The 21,751-nt window shown below is 36.0% G+C and overlaps 1 protein-coding gene across 1 annotated transcript in view; it reads right to left on the reverse strand.

Annotated features, from left to right (window-relative positions):
• Positions 1-21,751, reverse strand: part of FSIP2 (fibrous sheath interacting protein 2) — a 128,633-nt gene that overhangs the window by 57,266 nt on the left and 49,616 nt on the right. Inside the window, 2 exon segments of the mRNA XM_060151394.1 lie at positions 8,887-8,944; positions 10,085-10,159. Coding sequence (XP_060007377.1) covers positions 8,887-8,944; positions 10,085-10,159 — 133 coding nt within the window.

The raw sequence follows: 21,751 nt of genomic DNA on the forward strand, positions 1-21,751 counted from the left end.
GAGGAAATCAAAAAATACCTAGAGACAGATATTGGAGATTGGTTCAAGATGGCGGAGTGGAAGGATGTGCTCTCAACTCCCTCTTGCGAGAGCACCGGAATCACAACTAACTGCTGAACAATCATCAATAAGAAGACACTAGAACTCACCAAAAAAGATACCCCACATCGAAAAACAAAGGAGAAGCTGCAATGAGATGGTAGGAGTTGCACAATCACAATAAAATCAAATCCCATAGCCGCTGGGTGGGTGACTCACAAACTGGAGAACACTTAAACCACAGAAGTCCACCAACTGGAGTGAAGGTTCTGAGCCCCATAGCAGGCTTCCCAACCTGGGGGTCTGGCAACAGGAGGAGGAATTCCCAGAGAATCAGACTTTGAAGGCTAGTGAGATTTGATTGCAGGACTTCGACAGGATTTGGGAAAACAGAGACTCCACTCTTGGAGGGCATACACAAAGTAGTGTGTATATCAGGACCCAGGTAAAGGAGCAGTGACCCCATAGGAGACTGAACCAGACCAACCTGCTAGTGTTGGAGGGTCTCCTGTACAGGTGGGGGCGGGAGTGGCTGTGGCTCACCACAGGGACAAGGACACTGGCAGCAGAAGTTCTGGGAAGTACTCCTTAGTGTGAGCCCTCCCAGAGTCCACCATGTGCCCCACCAAAGAGCCAGGTAGACTCCAGAGCTGGGTCACCTTAGGCCAAACAACCAACAGGGAGGGAAGCCAGCCCCACCCATCAGCAGACAAGCCGACTAAAGTTCTACTGAGCTCTTCCCAACAGAGCAACACCCAGCTCTACCCACCACCAGTCCCTCCCGTCAGGAAGCTTGCACAAGCCTCTTATCCACTAGAGGGCAGACAGCAGAAGCCAGAAGAACTACAATCCTGCAGCCTGTGAAACGAAAACCACATTCACAGAAAGACAGACAAAATGAAAAGGCAGAGGACTATGTACTAGATGAAGAAAAAAGATAAAACCCCAGAAAAACAACTAAATGAAGTGGAGATAGGCAACCTTTCAGAAAAAGAATTCAGAATAACAATAGTGAAGATGATCCAGGACCTCAGAAAAAGAATGGAGGCAAAGATCCAGAAGATGCAAGAAATGTTTAATGAAGACCTAGAAGAATGAAAGAACAAACACCTAGAAGAATTAAAGAACAAACAGAGATGAACAATACAATAATTGAAAAATACACTAGAAGGAATGAATAGCAGAATAACTGAGGCAGAAGAACGGATAAGTTACCTGGAAGACAGAATGGTGTAATTCACTGCCACAGAACAGAATAAAGGAAAAAGAATGAAAAGAAATGAAGATAGCCTAAGAGACCTCTGGGACAACATTAAATGCACATTATAGGGGTCCCAGAAGGAGAAGAGAGAGAGAAAGGACCAGAGAAGACATTTGAAGAGATTAAAGTTGAAAATTTCCCTAACATGGGAAAGGAAATAGCCACCCAAGTCCAGGAAGTGCAGAGAGTATCAGGCAGGATAAACCCAAGGAGAAACACATCAAGAAACATATTGATCAAACTGACAAAAATTAAAGACAAAAACTATTAAAAGCAACAAAGGAAAAATGACAAATAAAATAAAAGGGAACTCCCATAAGGTTAACAGCTGATTTCTCAGCAGAAACTCTACAAGCCAGAAGGGCATGGCATGATATATTTAAAGTATTTAAAGTGATGGAAGAACCTAAATCAAGATTACTCTACCCTGCAAGGATCTCATTCAGATTCGAAAGAGAAATCAAAAGCTTTACAGACAAGCAAAAGCTAAGAAAATTCAGCAGCACCAAACCAGCTCTACAACAAATGCTAAAGTTACTTCTCTAAGTGGGAAACATAAGAGAAGGAAAGGACCTAAAAAAACAAACCCAAAACAATTAAGAAAATGGTAATAGGAACATACATATCAATAATTACCTTAAAAGTGAATGGATTAAATGCTCCAAACAAAAGACACAGGCTCACTGAATGGATACAAAAACAAGACCCATATATATGCTGTTTACAAGAGACCCACTTCAGACCTAGGGACACATACAAACTGAAAATAAGGGGATGGAAAAAGATATTCCATGCAAATGTAAATCAAAAGAAAGCAGGTAAAATAGACTTTAAAATAAAGAATGTTACAAGATACAAGGAAGGACACTACATAATGATTAAGGGATCAATCCAAGAAAATATAACAATTATAAATATATATGCACCCAACATAGGATCACATCAATACATAAAGCAAATGCTAACAGCTATAAAAGAGGAAATCGACAGTAACACAATAATAGTGAGGGACTTTGACACCTCACTTACACCAATGGACAGATCATCCAGACAGAGAATTAATAAGGATACACAAGCTTTAAATGACACACTAGACCAGATAGATTGAATTGATATTTATAGGACATTCCATCCAAAACCAGCAGATAACACTTTCTGCTCAAGTGCACACGGAACATTCTCCAGGATAGATCACATTTTGGGTCACAAATCAAGCCTCGGTAAATTTAAGAAAATTGAAACCATATCAAGCACCTTTTCCAACCACAACACTATGAGATTAGAAATCTTTTACAGGGAAAAAAATGTAAAAAACACAAACACATGGAGGATAAACAATACATTACTAAATAACCAAGAGATCACTGAAGAAATCAAAAAATACCTAGAGAAAATAACAATGAAAACATGATGATCCAAAACCTATGGAATGCAGCAAAAGCAGTTCTGAGAAGGAAGTTTATAGCAATACAATCCTATCTCAAGAAACAAAAGTCTCAAATAAACAATCTAACCTTACACCTATTGAAAGTAGAGAAAAAAAGAACAAAGAAAACCCAAAGTTCATAGAAGGAAAGAATTCATAAAGATCAGAACAGAAATAAATGAAATAGAGAAAAAGAAAACAGTAGCAAGATCAATAAAACTAAAAGTTGGTCCTTTGAGAAGATAAACAAAATTGATGAACCTTTAGCCAAACACATCAAGTAAAAGAGGGAGAGAACTCAAATCAATAAAATTAGAAATGAAAAAGGACAAGTTACAACAGATATTGCAGAAATAGAAAGCATCATAAGAGACTACTACAAGCAACTCTATGCCAATAAAATGGACAACCTGGAAGAAATGGACAAACTCTTAGAAAGGTATAACCTTCCAAGACTGAACCAGGAAGAAATAGAAAATATGAACAGACCAATCACAAGTCATGAAATTGAAACTGTGATTAAAAATCTTCCAACAAACAAAAGCCCAGGACCAGATGGCTTCACAGGCCAATTCTATAAAACATTTAGAGAAGAGCTAAAACAAATCCTTCTCAAACTCTTCCAGAAAACTGCAGAGGAAAGAAAATTCCCAAACTCATTCTACAAGGCCACCATCACCCTGATATGAAAAGCAGACAAAGATATCACAAAAAAAGAAAATTACAGACCAATATCACTGATGAATATAGATGCAAAAATATTCAACAAAATACTAGCAAACAGAATCCAACAACACATTAAAAGGATCATACACCATGATCAAGTTGGATTTATCCCAGGGATGCAAGGATTCTTCAATACATGCAAAACAATGTAATACGCCATATTAAAAATTGAAGAATAAAAACCATATGCTCATCTCAATAGATGCAGAAAAAGCTTCTGAAAAACTCTACACCCATTTATGATAAAAACTCTCCATATAGTGGGCATAGAGGGAACCTACCTCAACATAATAAAGGCCATATATGACAAACCCACAGCAAACATCATTCTCAATGGTGAAAAGCTGACAGCATTCCCTCTAAGGTCAGGAACAAGACAAGGATGTCCACTCTCGCCACTATTATTCTACATAGTTTTGGAAGTCCTAGCCATGGCAATCAGAGAAGAAAAAGAAATAAAAGGAATACAAATTGGAAAAGAAGTAGTAAAACTGTCACTCTTTGCAGATGACATGATACTATACATAGATAATCCTAAAGATGCCACCAGAAAACTACTAGAGCTAATCAATGAATTTGGTAAAGTTTCAGGATACAAAATTAATGCACAGAAATCTCCTGCATTCCTATACACTAACAACAAAAGATCAGAAAAATAAATTAAGGAAGCAATCCCATTCACCACTGCAACAAAAATAATAAAATACCTAGGAATAAACCTACCTAAGGAGGTAAAAGACCTGTACTCAGAAAACTATAAGACACTGAGGAAAGAAATCAAAGATGACACAGATGGTGAGAGATATACCATGTTCTTGGATTAGAAGAATATTGTGAAAATGACTATACTACAAAAAGCAATCTACAGATTCAATGCAATCCCTGTCAAAGTACCAATGGCATTTTTTACAGAACTAGAACAAAAAACCTTAAAATTTGTGTGGAGACATAAAAGACACCGAATAGCCAAAGCGGTCTTGAGGGAAAAAAATGGAGCTGAAGGAATCAGACTTCCTGACTTCAGACAATACTACAAAGCTACAGTAATCAAGACAGAATGGTACTGGCACAAAAACAGAAATATAGATCAATGGAACAGGATAGAAAGCCCACAGATAAACCCATGTATCTATGGTCACCTAATCTATGACAAAGGAGGCAAGGATACACATGGAAAAGAAAGTCTCTTCAATAAGTGGTGCTGGTAAAACTGGACAGCTACATGTAAAACAATAAAATTAGAAAACTCCCTAACAACATTCACAAAAATAAACTCAAAATGGATTAAAGACCTAAATGTAAGATGGAACATTATAAAACTCTTAGAGTAAAACATAGAAAGAATACTCTTTGATAAATCACAGCAAGATCTTTTTTGACTCACCTCCTAGAGTAATGGAAATAAAAACAAAAATAAACAAATGGGACCTAATGCATCTTAAAAGCTTTTGCAAAGCAAAGGAAACTATAAAGAACACGAAAAGACAGCCCTCAGAATGGGAGAAATTATTTGCAAATGAATCAACGGACAAAGGATTAATCTCCAAAATATATAAACAGCTCATGCAGGTCAATATTAAAAAAACAAATAACCCGATGAAAAAATGGGCAGAAGATCTAAACAGACATTTCTCCAAAGAAGACATACAGATGGCCAAGAGGCACATGAAAAGATGTTCAACATTTTTGCTAATTATTAGAGAAATGCAAATCAAAACTACAATCCAGTATCACCTATACTGGTCAGAATGGCCATCATCAAAAAGTCTACAAACAGGGAATTCCCTGGCTTTCTAGTGGTTAGGAATTTGAGGTTCCACTGCAGGGCACCTGGGTTTGATCCCTGTTTGGGGAACTAGAATCCCACAAGCTATGCAGCGCAGCCAAAGAAAAATGTCTACAAACAATAAATGCTGGAGAGGGTGTGGAAAAAAGGGAACCCTCCTACACTGTTGGTGGGAATATAAACTGGTATAACCACTATGGAGAACAATGGAGGTTCCTTAAAAAACTAAGAATACAACTACCATATGATCTAGCAATCCAACTCCTGGACATGTATCCAGAGAAAACCATACTTCAAAAAGATACATGCACCCCAATGTTCATTGCAGCACTATTTACAGTATCCAAGACATAGAAGCAACCTAAATGTCCATTGACAGAGGAATGGATAAAGAAGATGTGGTACATATATACAATGGGATATTACTCGGCCACAAAAAAGAATGAAATGATGCCACAACATGGATCAACCTAGAGATTATCATACCAAGTGAAGTAAGTCAGACAAATATCATATGATATCACTTATATGTGGAGTCTAAAAAATGATAGAAATGAACTTATTTACAGAACAGAAACAGACTCACAGACTTTGAAAACAAACTTCTGGTTACCAAAGGGGAAATGGGGTGGGAGGGATAAATTCAGAGTTTGGGATTAACATATACACACTACTATATATAAAATAGATACTTAACAGGACCTACTGTACAGGACAGGGAACTCAACTCAATATTCTATAATAACCTATATGGGAAAAAAATCTGAAAAAGAATAGATATATGTATATGTATAACTGAATCACTTTGCTGTATACCTGAAACTAACACTGTAAATCCACTATACTCCAATATAAAAAAAAATTTTAATAAACAAATAAAATAAATAAAATTAAAAATTTCCTAAAGTCTAAAATTCAGTTACGAGAAACAGCAAGACAGAGAATTATATCCTATATCTTGGCAGAAAATGAAAACTCCCTGGTTTCAGCTCAGACATGGGCTTTGTAGCAACAGTCCATACTCAGACTAGTACTTTTTGCAATATGGAACCTGGAGCCTGAAAGGTAATGTCAGTGACATGTTTTTATCTTTTGGCCTCCTTTATTTTGTCAGGATCTGTTTTCTTAGGTCAACCTAAGCACAGGTTTTTTTTTTTTTCTTTTTGATATTCTGCAACCTAACTCTCCCAGATTCATTTTTCCATTCTCTTCACATTATATTGTAGGCACCAAATGGAACTCAAGGAGTCCACTGTATTAACTGATACCTGTAGCTAACTCCAACAGACTTTCTTCCTCAAAGGCATGCAGAAATATCCAAACAAAGAGAAAAGAACTAAGAATAAAAATAATCAAATAACTGAGAAAACTTCAAAGAAGACCACTAAAAAACAACTGTGATAACCAGATAAAGGTTGACATCAGTGAAAATGGCAGAGTAAAGAGCTCTGAAAATTTACTCCTTCTTAAAAGCAATAGGTAAACTAACAAATTTTTTCATTATTTTATAGTAAATGGTTTTCATAGTCAATTTTTTTCAGTTTTCAGAACTCTGAAAATTAACCAAAGGCTTTCAGCATTCCAGAGAGTGTTTACTCAAGAAAAATAGATCATCTAGGTAAGAACAGTGAGCTTTGTGGTGTTTTAACTTGTCCTATTTCCATTCTCTTTCTCACCAACAGGGTATCTTTGAAAAAGAACAGCTCACAATCACAGTGGCATAGGTTTCTTCCTTGTGGTATATGCCCAATATCTAGCATTATGCTTTGAACATAAATAAATTCCCATTTAAAATCGTTTGGATTTGGGCCTACTCACTCTAACACAAAATGAAGCCTTTGTGCAGGCCACTAATGGACTTCTACAACTGGTTCCTAGTTTCTTGCCATCAATTTTTCTTATATATTTCTGTTGGAGTTATCCATCATGTATGCTAATTTGACCATATCATTCCCCTTCCAACACATCAGAGTATTGCCCAATAAGTAAACTATAAATTTCTGACCACAGTATGCAAGTAGCAGGCAGACTTACTGTCTTCATCACTCTGTTACTTCCTACATCTTCCATCCCAATAATATAAATATATTCATTATCTAAGTGTAATGCGTAATTGTTGAAACTGTTTATACCCACTGCTATCATACTTGCTTTGTCTTCATTCTCTTGGTCTTGAATTTCCATGTCTATTTTACAAATGTTTCTGTCTTTTGTATTAACATTAGAAAAAATAGAACTAATCAATAGACGAAAGGGAGGGAGAGATAGGGTGGATGATAAAATACATGTAATGATTCCACAGTAAAGTCTTACGAAATCTGGAATTAAATCAGAATGAGAAGAATGTGAATGTGTATGATGGGCAGAGTCAGACCAGAAAGTATTGTTAGCTGTGTTTTGTTTGTATTCTGACAGGATGTTGGGCTGGCTGGCTGCAACTAAAAGTATTTTTCCCTGTCAATTTGGGAGGGCGTGGTGAAGAATCTCCAGGTAATACAGAGTTACTCATCTTACCGAGCTAAGATTTTTAATGAAAAAGTATCCAAAGTATTTGCTATGAAAGATCCAAATGACTCTGTAGTTCTATAATGTTGGGTGGAGAATAAAGAGGCAGCACTCAAGACTTTATTATGATCTTCCTCTAACCACTTCTATATAGAGGCAGGTATTTATATTTAATAAACATTTATTAAATAACTAAAATAAAAATGGCCATTTTGTACAAATGATCACCATTCTTCCACCTTGTTCTATTTCTTTAAACCGGACTAGTCCAGTTTCCTTCTTTCTGCATCTATTATAGTGCTGTGTATCCTATGAACTCTCAGTAAGTCAGTTAAACTGATGTTCATCAGTCCTAAAGTCAAGATCCTTCCTCCAAGAAAGCTTGGTCTGAATATGTCAACATCATTTACCATCATATACCACTTAACTCTATCCAACCATTTTCATAGAAATTTGGGGTTTGTAAAGTCTTTCCTGGACCTCAGTTGAGTTATTGATTTTTTTAAAAAAGGCAACAGTGTTGGGTCTAAAATGATAGTCTCTAAAGTTGAGAAAGCCATATATAGACACCAACAGAAATAGGCTGCCACCAGTTTGAGGAATAAAAATCCCTCAGGCTCCCCAAATTTCTTCTCCAGAGACTTGCAAGTTCCATCATTAGAGATTATTATTTTGGATTATATGGCAAATACACTTTAGGTTAGGAATGACTAATTAAAAATTTTAAAAGTAAAACTAATCTAAACTAACCTGTCCTTAGGAAACCAGTAATCTCAAAAGGTTTAAGGAATGGTAAATGTTTCAAAGGGGAGAAAGGCAAAGAGACAAGTCCAGATCCTGGAAAGCTACCTGAAGAGGAGAAGACATGGTTGGATATACTTGAAAGTGGCATGAAGACTCTGAATATAGGGCAAGTGTAGAACCACAGTGGGGTAAGGAAATAAGGAAAAGGAAGAACATTAACTTTGTCTACTTTACAATTTAAGCTTAGTGAGGAGAATTTGCAAAAGACAAACGTTTCACTAAATCTAAGTAGAAGTACAAGAATGGAGGATTCCACGTAATTATTTGCTTTTTAATATGACCCACGTACTTATTAGAATATTAATTTATCATTATACATTAATTTTCTTAGATACTTACGTATTTGAGAAAACAGAAGAAGAGAAAGTACCCTGGACTGTGGCAGGAGCCCGAGGTCCTATTTACCAGAAAAAGAAAATAATTAGTTTGCATCCTTCCCCAACAACTTGTAAAATGATAATATCCTCTAATAGTTCTTTATTCTCTGTTGTCACAGTCTTGTTTAAAAGCCTCCAGAGACTCTCGACAATGAAGTCTAAATTTCTTTGCAAAGCATAAAATATACCATACAATCTGATGTTCTTATCTACCTCTCTAGTGTCTTCTCTGGCTAGTCTTCCATGTGTATTCTATGGATCAGAGGTGCAAAATAACTTATTTTCTAAATGTATCATCTTTTCCATGCCTCTGGGCCCTTGTTTTTGTCATTTCCTCTGTCTGGAGCACCCTATGCCCTCTCTTTTTTTTTTTGGCGGTATGTGGGCCTCTCACTGTTGTGGCCTCTCCGGTTGCGGAGCACAGGCTCCGGACGCGCAGGCTCAGCAGCCACGGCTCATGGGCCTAGCCGCTCTGCGGCATGTGGGATCTTCCTGGACCGGGGCACAAACCCGTGTCCCCTGCATCGGCAGGCGGACTCTCAACCACTGCACCACCAGGGAAGCCCCCATGCTCTCTTTTAACTTATCTTTTAGGTCTCAGTCAGCTTGTGTTAACTCTTCTAGAAAGCCTTCCTTGAAACTAAGTAAATCTTCTTCTCTAGTGGTCCTAAGGCATTCTACCCATTTCTATTATAAAACTCATTATGCTATACTGTAATTAAAGGTTTACTCTTCTGTCTCCCTGATTATGATGTAAATTTCTCACTATATCTCCAGCATTTATTTTTGGAGAATACTACGTAATTAATATGTTTCCTCAACATTTATTCATTGATTTGTTGGCCATTAATCTCTTCCCACTCAAACATCATCTCACTCGCTTTGTATGTAATCTAGCTAGATTTCATTACTGGATTTTAGTAAAGATTCTGGATACAGATGACATAGAAAGCTTTTATGCACAACACCTTCACACTGGATTTGGTGTTTGTTAATTATGCAAATACACAAATGAATAAAAATTGTAGACAAAAAGAATGTCCTGGTTACAGAAAGTAGTGTTAGTAATTAGAGCCTGTTCAGTCAAGTTTAAGTGGTAACTCATTTCTCTCAATAAATGAGTAACCAATAGGTACCAGTGATGCGTAAAAAAGTCTTACTTAAATCCTTATGAACCTTTTTGACTTTGTGTAGATATGTTTTTTTGTGTGTGTTCAGATTTGGAGAAGCAGTACCTGAAATTAAGAATTCATAGACCTGAGAAATTAAGTGTGAAGATAATATAATTTTAAAAGCAAAATAAAAAACAAACTCTTCTGTGGTTTCATTAATATTCTGGAGTAAATATTCTAAAAATATTTTCCTAGAATTCTATATAAAATATTAAAACCATCCTCTTAAAAACAGCTAAGCTTTCAAGGAGGTAAGAGAAATCTTTGAGAGTAAAAAATTGGGGGGAACACACATATGGAATTGTAAGCAAATGATGAAGCTGATGCCTGCCCTGTACCCACTGGCCATAACTGCAAACTTAATGGATAACCAGGGGACTTAAAACCATATATCAGGCTCAAACCAGATGGGAAATAAAATCTTAGAGCTTGTGAAAATATACTTTATCCCACAAAACTACACCCTTGGTGAAAGAGCTGTCTTAAAAAAATCATGCCACAGAGGTAGCAGCACAAACAAATTATGCCTTGGCATCAGCTGTGGATAGAGGAAGAACAGCAGAAAAGAAAAATATCTCTGAAGAATTCATAACCATATATTATCTCTTACGTGACTTTGAGGTTCAAATTCACTGTATGGTCCATAAAACTCCAAATGAGAAATTTAAAATGAACCTGTTTTTATCGCTCTCCCAGATGCCTAGCAGTAGCATATGAAGAAAACTTAACAGCTTTATTGAAGTATAATTGATATTTGCAAAACTGTACATATTTAATGTGTTCAGTTTGAGTTTCTACATGGTAATACATCCTATCAAAGTATGGAATTCTGTCAAAAATGATGCATTTCTGTCAAAAACAAGCTAACATATAACAACACATCCCTGCCACTCACACATACACAAATATGAAGAAACAAACCAACATGCCAGTTATCAGGAAAAAAAAAAGCATTAAAATTAGACCACAAATATTTCAGATATTGGAATTATCAAATATAGAATATAAAATATGTGCATTTTATATGTTTAAATAAATAAAGTAGTAATTGGAAATCACAGGAATGGAACCTATCAAAAAAGTCCAATCAAATCTGAATAATAATGAGACATTTTATAATATATATTATATATATATGTTTAATCAAACAAATTTAAAAGTGCATTAAATTTATATAATAGTAAAATAGATACAAATGAAGAGAGAATTGGTGAAATGGAAGACAACCTCAAAGAAATTAACCAGAATACAATAGAGAGAAATGGAAAATGTGGTTTTTAGACGATGTAGAAGTAGACACACACACACACACACACACACACACACACACACACGTATATAACTGGAGTTTCAGAAGAAAAGAATAAAGAAAATGAGAAGCAACATAGGAGAGAAAAACAGCTGAGACTTGGCCAGAACTGCTCATCATAGTGATACTAAAGTAAAGCAGATGAAAGATCTTAAAAGCAGCCTTTGGTGTGTGTGTGGCAGGGGTGAGAAGGTAGGGAGGGGGATGTGGGAGGAAGGACCACTTACATAGGAATTAAGTAGAACAGAAAGTAGATCATTTAAGTAAAACAATATTTTTAAAGTGCTAAGAAAAAAAGAACTGTCCCTGAGAACTGGTATATCCAGCCATAATTATATCCCATAACATGGATAAAATACAGTTTTATTAAATAGAATCTGAGACTTTACTCCCAAAATACATTCATTAGTGACATTTCTAAAGAATGGATGTATTTTAGGAAAAATGAAGGTGATTCTGTAAAGTATGAAATGCAAAAAGGAATGATGAACAACAATAAAATGGTTAACATGTGAGAAAATATAAATAAAACTTGAAAAATAGAATAGTAATTTAATAGAAAAATAGAAACATAATTTCTATAACATAGAAAAGTAATTTAATTTTGAATTTTTTACCAGATAAATTATTAAATATGATACGAGATAGTGAGTAGAAGTAAATTATTCTAACTTTGACTTTTACTTTAAGTATACATGTTAAAATTTAAGGGTAATTGTCAAAAGAAATATACACATAGTAAAAAATGTCCAAAACAGCAGAAGGAAAGCTGAATTAAAAAATACACTTAATATTCTAAAAGAGAAGAAGAAAGGAAAAATTAAATATAGGTGTGTATATATATATATATATATATATATATTTAAAAGGAGAACAAACTGAAAGCAAAAATAAGGCAGTAAAAATCTTCCAAAGATCTGTAATTAACATAAATGTAAATGGTTTAAACTCAGTTAAAAATCAGTACTTCTAATACTGAATAAAATAAAGCAAAATCCAAAGTCAAGTATTTGTAAGAGCTACAATTAAACATTGTAGCTCTTAAAGACTCTAAGATTGAAAGCTGATACAACTATAGTAACATCAGGCAAATTGAATTTAAGACAGAAAGCATGGCTCAGGATAAAGGTCACTACATAATAATAAGATTAAGTTATTAACTTGGTAATAAGTTACCAAGATAACCCTAGGTATGACTAATAACCTTGATCAAGAAATAAAAAAGCAGGGCTTCCCTGGTGGCACAGTGGTTGGGAGTCTGCCTGCTGATGCAGGGGACGCGGGTTCGTGCCCCAGTCTGGGGGGATCCCACGTGCTGCAGAGCGGCTGGTCCCGTGGGCTGTGGCTGCTGAGCCTGTGCATCTGGGGCCTGTGCTCTGCAGCGGGAGGGGCCACAGCAGTGAGAGGCCCATGTACCGCAAAAAAAAAAAAAAAAAAAAAAAGAAATAAAAAAGCAAAAATGGATACAACTACACAGAGGAGTTAAACTATCCTATCATTCCCAATAATTTTTTGAAGAATTTAAAAAGTAAGGCTATAGACTACTTGAACTATACAACTAAACATCTCAGTTGAACGGAAATATTTAGAATATTGTACTTCAAAGTTGGCAATATTCATTGTTTTCAAACAGGACATTAAACAACTTAATCATGTACGCTAAGCCAATAAAGCAATTCTTCAGATACTTCAAAAGGCTGGTAACATAAATGTCATGTTCTCAGTCTACAAAGCAATTAGAAATCAATAACAAAAAGAAAAACAAATCCAATATACTTGAAATTTTAAAACTCATGAATACAAAATAACACACAAAATTGGAATTTAGATATGATTTAGGGAATAAAAATACTGCACATCAAATTTTGCAGTACATTTCAAAATCTCTTTTGTACATACCACCAATTTAGTGTCATACACAGTTCTAAACACTTGACAAATATTAAGTTATTGAATTGCCATAGCAATCATATGAACAACATACTATTATTAGTCTCATTTTATAGTTGGAAAAACTAAAGAGCAGAGAAGTTAAACAACTTGGCCAAACATAAATTTTAAGTGTGGGAGTGTGGATTCAACTTAACTAGTCTGGGGTCAGAGTATGTGTTCTTTCCCACTATGCCATACTACCTTTCAATAATCCTATCCTTTCAATATGTATGGAAAGGATATATGATAAATTTATGTCAATAAATTTGAAAATTCATATGAATTGAATACATTTTCAAGAAAAGTTTAACATGCCCCAAAAATCTGAAAAGAAATGAAAAATAGGAATAGTTCTGAATCACTAAAGTCATTGAATCTGTAAAGTTTTTGTCACATAGTGAGCCAGGCCCAGGTTATTTTGCCAGTAATTTCTACCAAGCATTTATGAAATATATGATTCTAACTTTAGAAACTTCCGGAAAATAATAAAGAGGTAATATAACTCATAAAGCTAGTGTAAACTTGTAGAAAAACCACACCAGAAAACTATGAAAAAGGAAAATTACAGCTGAACTTCTCTCAAGAACCTGGATGCTAAAATCCTACAATAATTACTAGAAAATATAATCTAGAAATGTATACTACATGATGAATAAATTTGATTTAATCAAGGAATGAACGATTGTTCTGAGAATAAAAAGTGATCATCTCAACAAGAGATTCACTAAAAAGTCAACATTCACTGATAAACCTTAGCAAGTTAGAAACAGAAGTGCATTTTCTTAACCTGGCATCTACCAAAATATTGTGGTGGGCATCATATTTAATGAATAATTTTAAAATATTTTAAATCAGAAAGAAGACAAAAAGCCCACTTTCATCATTTTATTCACCATTTCTCTGAAGGCCCTAGAAATGGGAAGAGTGCAAGAAATAATTTAAAAATATTAAGATTGCAAATAAAGTAACTAATCTGTCATTATTTACTGGTAATATGTTTATATTAAAAAACAAAAGAATCAACAAATAAGGAATAAGAATTAGAGATTTGAAAAGGTTGCTGGACACATAATCATATAAAAATCAATCACATTAGTATACATTAGTAACAAGTAGTTAGAGAATATACAATTTTTAATAGCAATAGAAATAGTACCTAGGAACAAATCTAACAAAAAGATGTGTAAGATGTTTCTGGCGAAAACACTAAACTTAAAGAAATGAAATTTCCATAAAATGGAATGATAGACCATTTACGCTGATAGGGAGAATCAGTATTGTAAAGATATCTGTTCTCCCCTTATTAATTTATAGTTTCAATGCAGTTTCAGTCAACACCTCAGCTGGGTGTGTTTGCATGTGTTTCTGAGACTGGCAGGTCAACTTAAAATTTATATGGAGGAAGATAGATTAGCCAAGGCACTCCCAGAAAAGTAGAACAAAGTGGTAAAAGTGGTAGCAGATGGGAGCTGGTGGATAAGGTGTCTTCTCCTTACTGATGTCAAGACATTGTGAATCATCAACAGTGTGATACTAGTGCAATGACAAACTGATCTTTTGGAACAGAATAGAGAAATCAGAAACAGATCCACACATATATGGTGTCTGCATATTAGCAAGCTGGCATTCCAGATAAGTGGGTGAGGACAGATCTTTCAAAAGAATAGTTATCAGGCAGAGAGTCAATAGCAGTTGCTGGTATACCCACGGTTAAGCTGGGACTGAGAGCAGTAACAACAACAGTGTACTTTGTGAGCCCGCACAATAGGCAAAAGGGGACACAACAGAGCACACTCACAGGTGAACAGCTCCAGAGGTGGAATACTCAGTGGCTTCTCTCCCCATGGGAGTGCTCCAGTCCCACCTACCTCATATCATAGACCAGAAACACAGCTAAGAAACAGATCTGGAGGCCTCTATGTGAACAACTAGGGAGCAGACCCTGCCCCTGACAGGGCAGTGACAACCACAGAGTGAAGGGGAGGCCCCACTCAATATCCAGGGCAGGCTATAGTCAGCACAACACCAGTCAAACCCTCCATCAAAGGGATAGGGCATACACTGAGAAAAGAGGTGGCAGTCATCCATACTAAAAACAGCCCTTGCACGAAAAACAAAACAAAACAAAAAAACCCCATTAAACCCAAGCAGGCTACATAGGGATGTTCCCACATAAAAATAGCCCTCCAAACTCTGAGGGTCTGGCATCGGGAGGAAGAACCTCCAGAGAATTTAGCCTTGAAGCCCAGCAGGGCTTGAGTGCAGGTGCTCCACTCTTGGAGGGTGCACACAAGGTTTCATGTGCACTGGGACTCAGCATAAAGCAGTACCTCCATAGGAACCTGGGCTAGATCTACCTAGGGGTCTTGGAGGGTCTCCTGGGGAGATGGGGGTTGGTTGGCTGTACCTCACTGTGTGGGCAAGGGGACTGGTAGCAGAGGCCCCAGAGAATATTAATTGGCGTGAGCTCTCTTGGAGGTCCCCATTTTGGCACCAAGAACCAACCCCATCCAACAGCCTGCAGGCTCCAGTGCTGGAATGCCTCAGGCCAAACAACCAGCAAGACAGGAACACAGCCCTACCCATCAGCAGACAGGCTGCCTAAAGTTGTACTAAGCTCACAGACACCCCAAAACACACCCCGGACATGGCCCTGCCCATCAGAGGGACAACACTAAGCTCCACCCACCTGAGGGCAGGCACCTGTCCCCCCCACCAGGAAGCCTGGACCAACCTCACCCACCAAGGGGCAGATACCAGAAGCAAGAGGAACTATGATCCTGCAGCCCATGGAGAGGAGACCACAAACACAGTAACTTATATAGAATTAGATGACAGAAATATGTTGCAGAAGGAGCAAGATAAAAACCTACAAGACCAAATAAATGAAGAGGAGATAGGAAATCTACCTGAAAAAGAATTCAGAGTAATGATAGTAAAGATGATCTAAAATCTCAGAAAAAGAATGGAGGATCAGATCGAGATGATACAAGAAATATTTAACAAAGACCTAGAAACACTAAAGAACAATCAGAAATGAATACAATAACTGAAATGAAAAATACACTAGAAGGAACTGATAGGAGAATAAATGAGGAAGAAGAATGGATAAGTGAGCTAGAAGATAGAATGATGGAAATCACTGCTGTAGAATAGAATAAAGAAAAAAAGAATGAAAAGAAATGAGGACAGTCTCAGAGACCTCTGGGACAACATTAAACACAGCAACATTTGAATTATAGTGGTGCCAGAAGAAGAGAAAGAGACTGAGAAAATATTTGAAGAGGTTAGAGTAGAAAACTTCCCTAACATGGGAAAGGAAATAGTCACCCAAGTCCAGGAAGCACAGAGAGTCCCATACAGTATAAACCCAAGAAGGAACATGCTCAGACACATATTAATCGAATGAACAAAAATTAATACAAAGAAAAAATATTGAAAGCAACAAGGGAAAATCAACAAACAACATACAAGGGAATCCCCGATGGTTATCAGCTGATTTTTCAGCGGAAACTCTGCAGGCCAGAATGGAGTGGCAGGATATGTTTAAAGTGATGAAAGGGAAAAAGCTACAGCCAAGAATACTCTACCCAGCAAGGCGCTCATTCAGATTCGATGGAGAAATCAAAAGCTTTACAGACAAGCAATGGCTAAGAGAATTCAGCACCACCACCAAACCAGCTTTACAACAAATGCTAAAGGAACTTCTCTAGGCAGGTGAGGTTAAAAAAAAAAAAAAAAAAAAAAGGCCACAACTAGGAACAAGAAACTCACAAATTGGAAAGTACACTGGTAAAAGCAAACCTACAGTAAAAGTAGGAAATCATCCATACACAAATATGATAGCAAAACCAGCAAACATGAGGAGAGTACAAATACAGGAAATGGGAATTACATTTGAAATTGAGAGACCAGCAACTTAAAACAAACTTGTATATATATAGACTGCTACATCAAAACCTCATGGGAAATGCAAACCAAAAAATAGATACACACACAAAAAAGAAAAAGCAACCCAAACACAACACTACAGATGGTCATCAAACCACAAGAGAACAAAAGAGGAAGGGATGGAAAAAGACCTACAAAAACAAATTCAAAACAATTAAGAAAATGGTAATAGGAACATACATATCAATAATTACCTAAAATGTAAATGGATTAAATGCTCCAACCAATAGACACAGAATGGCTGAATAGATACAAAACAAGACCTGTGTATATGCTGTCTATAAGAGACCAACTTCAGACCTGGGACACACACAGACTGAAAGTGAGGGGATGGAAAAAGATATTCCATGCAAATGGAAATCAAAGAAAGCTGCAGTAGCAATACTCATATCAGACAAAATAGACTTTAAAATAAGAGACAAGGAAGGACACTACATAATGATCAAGGGATCATTCCAAGAAGAAGATATAACAATTATAAATATATATGCACCCAACATAGGAGTACCAATATATAAAGCAAATGCTAATGGCCATAAAAAGGGAAATCAAAAGTAACACAATAATAGTGGGGGACTTTAAGACCCCACTTACACTAATAGCAGATCATTCAGACAGAAAATTAATAAGGAAACACAAGCCTTAAATGACACATTAGACAAGATAGACTTGATATTTATAGAACATTCCATCCCAAACCAGCAGAATACACTTTCTTCTCAAGTGCACATGGAACATTCTCCAGGATAAATCACACCTTGGGTCACAAATCAAGCCTTGAAAATTTAAGAAAACTGAAATCATATCAAGCATCTTTTCTGACCACAACGCTATGAGTTTAGAAATCAATTACAGGAAAAAAACCTATAAAAAACACAAACACATGGAGGCTAAACAATATGTTACTAAACAACCAATGGATCACTGAAGAAATCAAAGAGGAAATCAAATAATACCTAGAGACAAATGACAACAAAAGAAAGAGAATCCAAAACCTATGGGATACAGCAAAGGGAGTTCTATGATGGAAGTTTATAGCAATACAATCTTAACCTCAGAAAACAAATCTCAAACAACCTAACCTTACACCTAAAGCAACTAGAGAAACAAGAACAAACAAAGCCCAAAGTTAGTAGAAGGAAAAGAAATCATAAAAATCAGAGCAGAAATAAATGAAATGGAGATAAAGAAAACAGCAGTAAAGATCAATGAAACTAAAAGCTAGTTCTTTTGGAACAACAAAACTGATAAATCTTTAGCTATACTCATCAAGAAAAAAAAGGGAGAGGGCTCCAATCAATAAAATTAGAAATGAAAAAAGGAATTTACAACTGACACCACAGGAATACAAAGGATCATAAGAGACCATTACAAGCAACCATACACAAATAAAATGGACAACCTAGAAGAAACAAATTCTTAGAAAGGTACAACCTTCCAATACTGAACCAGGAAGAAATAGAATATATGAACAGACCAATCACAAGTACTGAAATTGAAACTATGATTAAAAAACTTGCAGCGAACACAAGTCCAGGAACAGATAGCTTCACAGGGGAATTCTGTAAAACATTTAGAGAAGAGTTAACACCTACCTTCTGGAACTCTTCAAAAAATTGCAGAGGAAGGGAAGGAATACTTCCCAAGCTCATTGTATGAGGCCACCATCACTCTGATACCAAAACCAGACAAAGATGTCACACACACAAAAAATTACAGGCCAATATCACCTATGAACATAGATGCAAAAATCCTCAACAAAATACTAGCCAACCAAATCCAACAACACATTAAAAGCATCATACACCATGATCAAGTGGGATTTATCTCAGGGATGCAAGGATTCTCAATATATGCAAACCAATCAATGTGATACACTGTATTAACAAATTGAAGAATAAAAACCATATGATCATCTCAATAGATGAAGAAAAAGTTCTGACAAATTTCAACACCCATTTATGATAAAAACTCTCCATAAAGTGGGCATAGAGGGAACCTACTTCAACATAATAAAGGTCATATACAACAAACTCACAGCAAACATCATTCTCAATGGCAAAAACTGAAACCATTTCCTCTAAGGTCAGGAACAAGACAAGGATGTCCACTCTTGCCATTACTATTCAACATAGTTTTGGAAGTCCTAGCCACACAATCAGTGAAGAAAACGAAATAAAAGGAATCCAGATTGGAAAAGAAGAAGTAAAACTGTCACTGTTTGCAGATAACATGATATTATACATAGAAAACCCTAAAGATGCTACCAGAAAAGTACTAGAGCTTATCAATGAATTCTGTAAAGTTGCACGATACATAATACACAGAAACCTCTTGCATTTCTATACACTAATAATGAAAGATCAGAAAGATAAATTAAGGAAACAATCCCATTTACCATCACATCAAGACAAATAAAATAAAATACCTAGGAATAAACTTACCTAAAGAGGCAAATGCTTGTACTCAGAATAAGTACTGAGTATAAGGTACTGACAAAAGAAACCAAAGATGACACAAACAGATGGAGAGATATACCATGTTCCTGGGAAGAATCAATATTGTGAAAATAACTATACTACCCAAAGCAGTCTACAGATTCAATGCAATCCCTATCAAATTACCAACGACATTTTTGACAAAATTAGAACAAAAATTTTTACAATTTGTATGGAAACAAGAAAGACCCCGAATAGCCAAAGCAATCTTGAGAAAGAAAGATGGAGCTGGAGTAATCACACTCCCTGATGTCAGGCTATACTGCAAAGCCACAGTAATCAAAACAGTATGGTACTGGCACAAAAAAAGAAATATAAAAAAAAGAAATATTGATCAGTGGAACAGGATAGAAAGCCCAGAAATAAACCCATGCACCTGTGGTCACCTAACCTATGGCAAAGGAGGCAAGAATATACAATGGAGAAAAGACAGTCTTTTCAATAGTGCTGTGAAACCGTAAACAAAATGAAATGACAACCTACAGAATGGGAGAAAATATCTGCAAATGATGCGACCAACAAGGGGTTAATATCCAAAATATACAGACAGCTCTTGCAGCTCAGTATCAAAAACACGAACAACCCAATCAAAAAATGGGCGTAAGATCTAAATAGACATTTCTCCAAAGAAAACATGTCAATGGCCAAATAGCACATGGAAATATGCTCAACCTCACTAATTATTAGAGGAATGCAAATCAAAACTACAAGGAGATATCACCTCACACTGGTCTGAGTGCCCATCATCAAAAAATCTGCAAACAATAAATGCTGGAGAGGAGGTGGAGAAAAGGGAACCCTCTTGCACTGTTGATGGGAATGTAAACTGGTACAGCCACTATGGAGAACAGTATGGATGTTCCTTAAAAAACTAAAAATAGATTTACCATATGATCCAGCAATCCCACTCCTGGGCATATATTTGGAGAAAACCATAGTTCAAAAAGATACATGTACCCCAGTGTTCACTGCAGCACTATTTACAATAGTCAGGACATGGAAACAACATAAATGTCCATCAACAGAGGAATGGATAAAGAAGATGTGGTACGTATATACAATGGAATATTCTCAGCCATAAAAAAGAACTAATGTCATTTGCAGCAACAGGTATGGACCTAGAGATTGTCATACTGAGTGAAGTCAGACAGAGGAAGACAAATATCATATGATATCACTTATATGTGGGATCTAAAAAAAAAAAGGTACAAATGAATCTATTTACAAAACAGAAATAGTCACAGGTATAGAAAACAAACTTGTGATTACTATGGGGTAAAGGGGGGGAAGGGATAAAATGAGAGACTTGGATTGATATATACACACACTGCATATACACAGTGTGTGTGTATACATATATGGATAACTATATATATATAATAGATAACTAATAAGGACATACTGTGTATGACAGGGAACTCTACTCAGTACTCTGTAATGTATAATGGCCTATATAGGAAAAGAATCTAAAAAAGAGTGGATATATGTATATGTATAACTGACTCACTCTGCTGTACACCTGAAACTAACACCGTATTTTAAATCAACTATACTCTAGTAAAAATTTAAAAAGGAAAAAAAAGTTCTCAGGCAAACAGTTATTCATGTGGGGAGGAAGGCAAGGGAGATAACAGTTTTACACTGAGAGGACCTGAAGGGGAGCTCTACTGGTAGACTGGTTTTGCTGTAGGTCCTTAAGGCAAGAAAGGGCTACAAATTATACCTGACGGGAGGTACAGGAACTTTCTCTTTACAGAGGGTTATTTATGATTCTATTCATCCTGTTCCCCTTATGCAGAAATAATTGTGGTTTCCTCTACTTGCTGATTTCCTGCTAATACCTAGGCCTAACAGCTAAGGTCATTAAAAAAAAGTATGACCAAGTAGAGAAAATTAAAAACTCACTTAAGAGGAACCCAGAAATCATAGGGCTAAGAACTACATGTGACATTGTCAAAAGCAAAA

Source organism: Lagenorhynchus albirostris, chromosome 6 (assembly GCF_949774975.1).
Source record: "Lagenorhynchus albirostris chromosome 6, mLagAlb1.1, whole genome shotgun sequence".
Lineage (NCBI taxonomy): Eukaryota > Metazoa > Chordata > Mammalia > Artiodactyla > Delphinidae > Lagenorhynchus > Lagenorhynchus albirostris.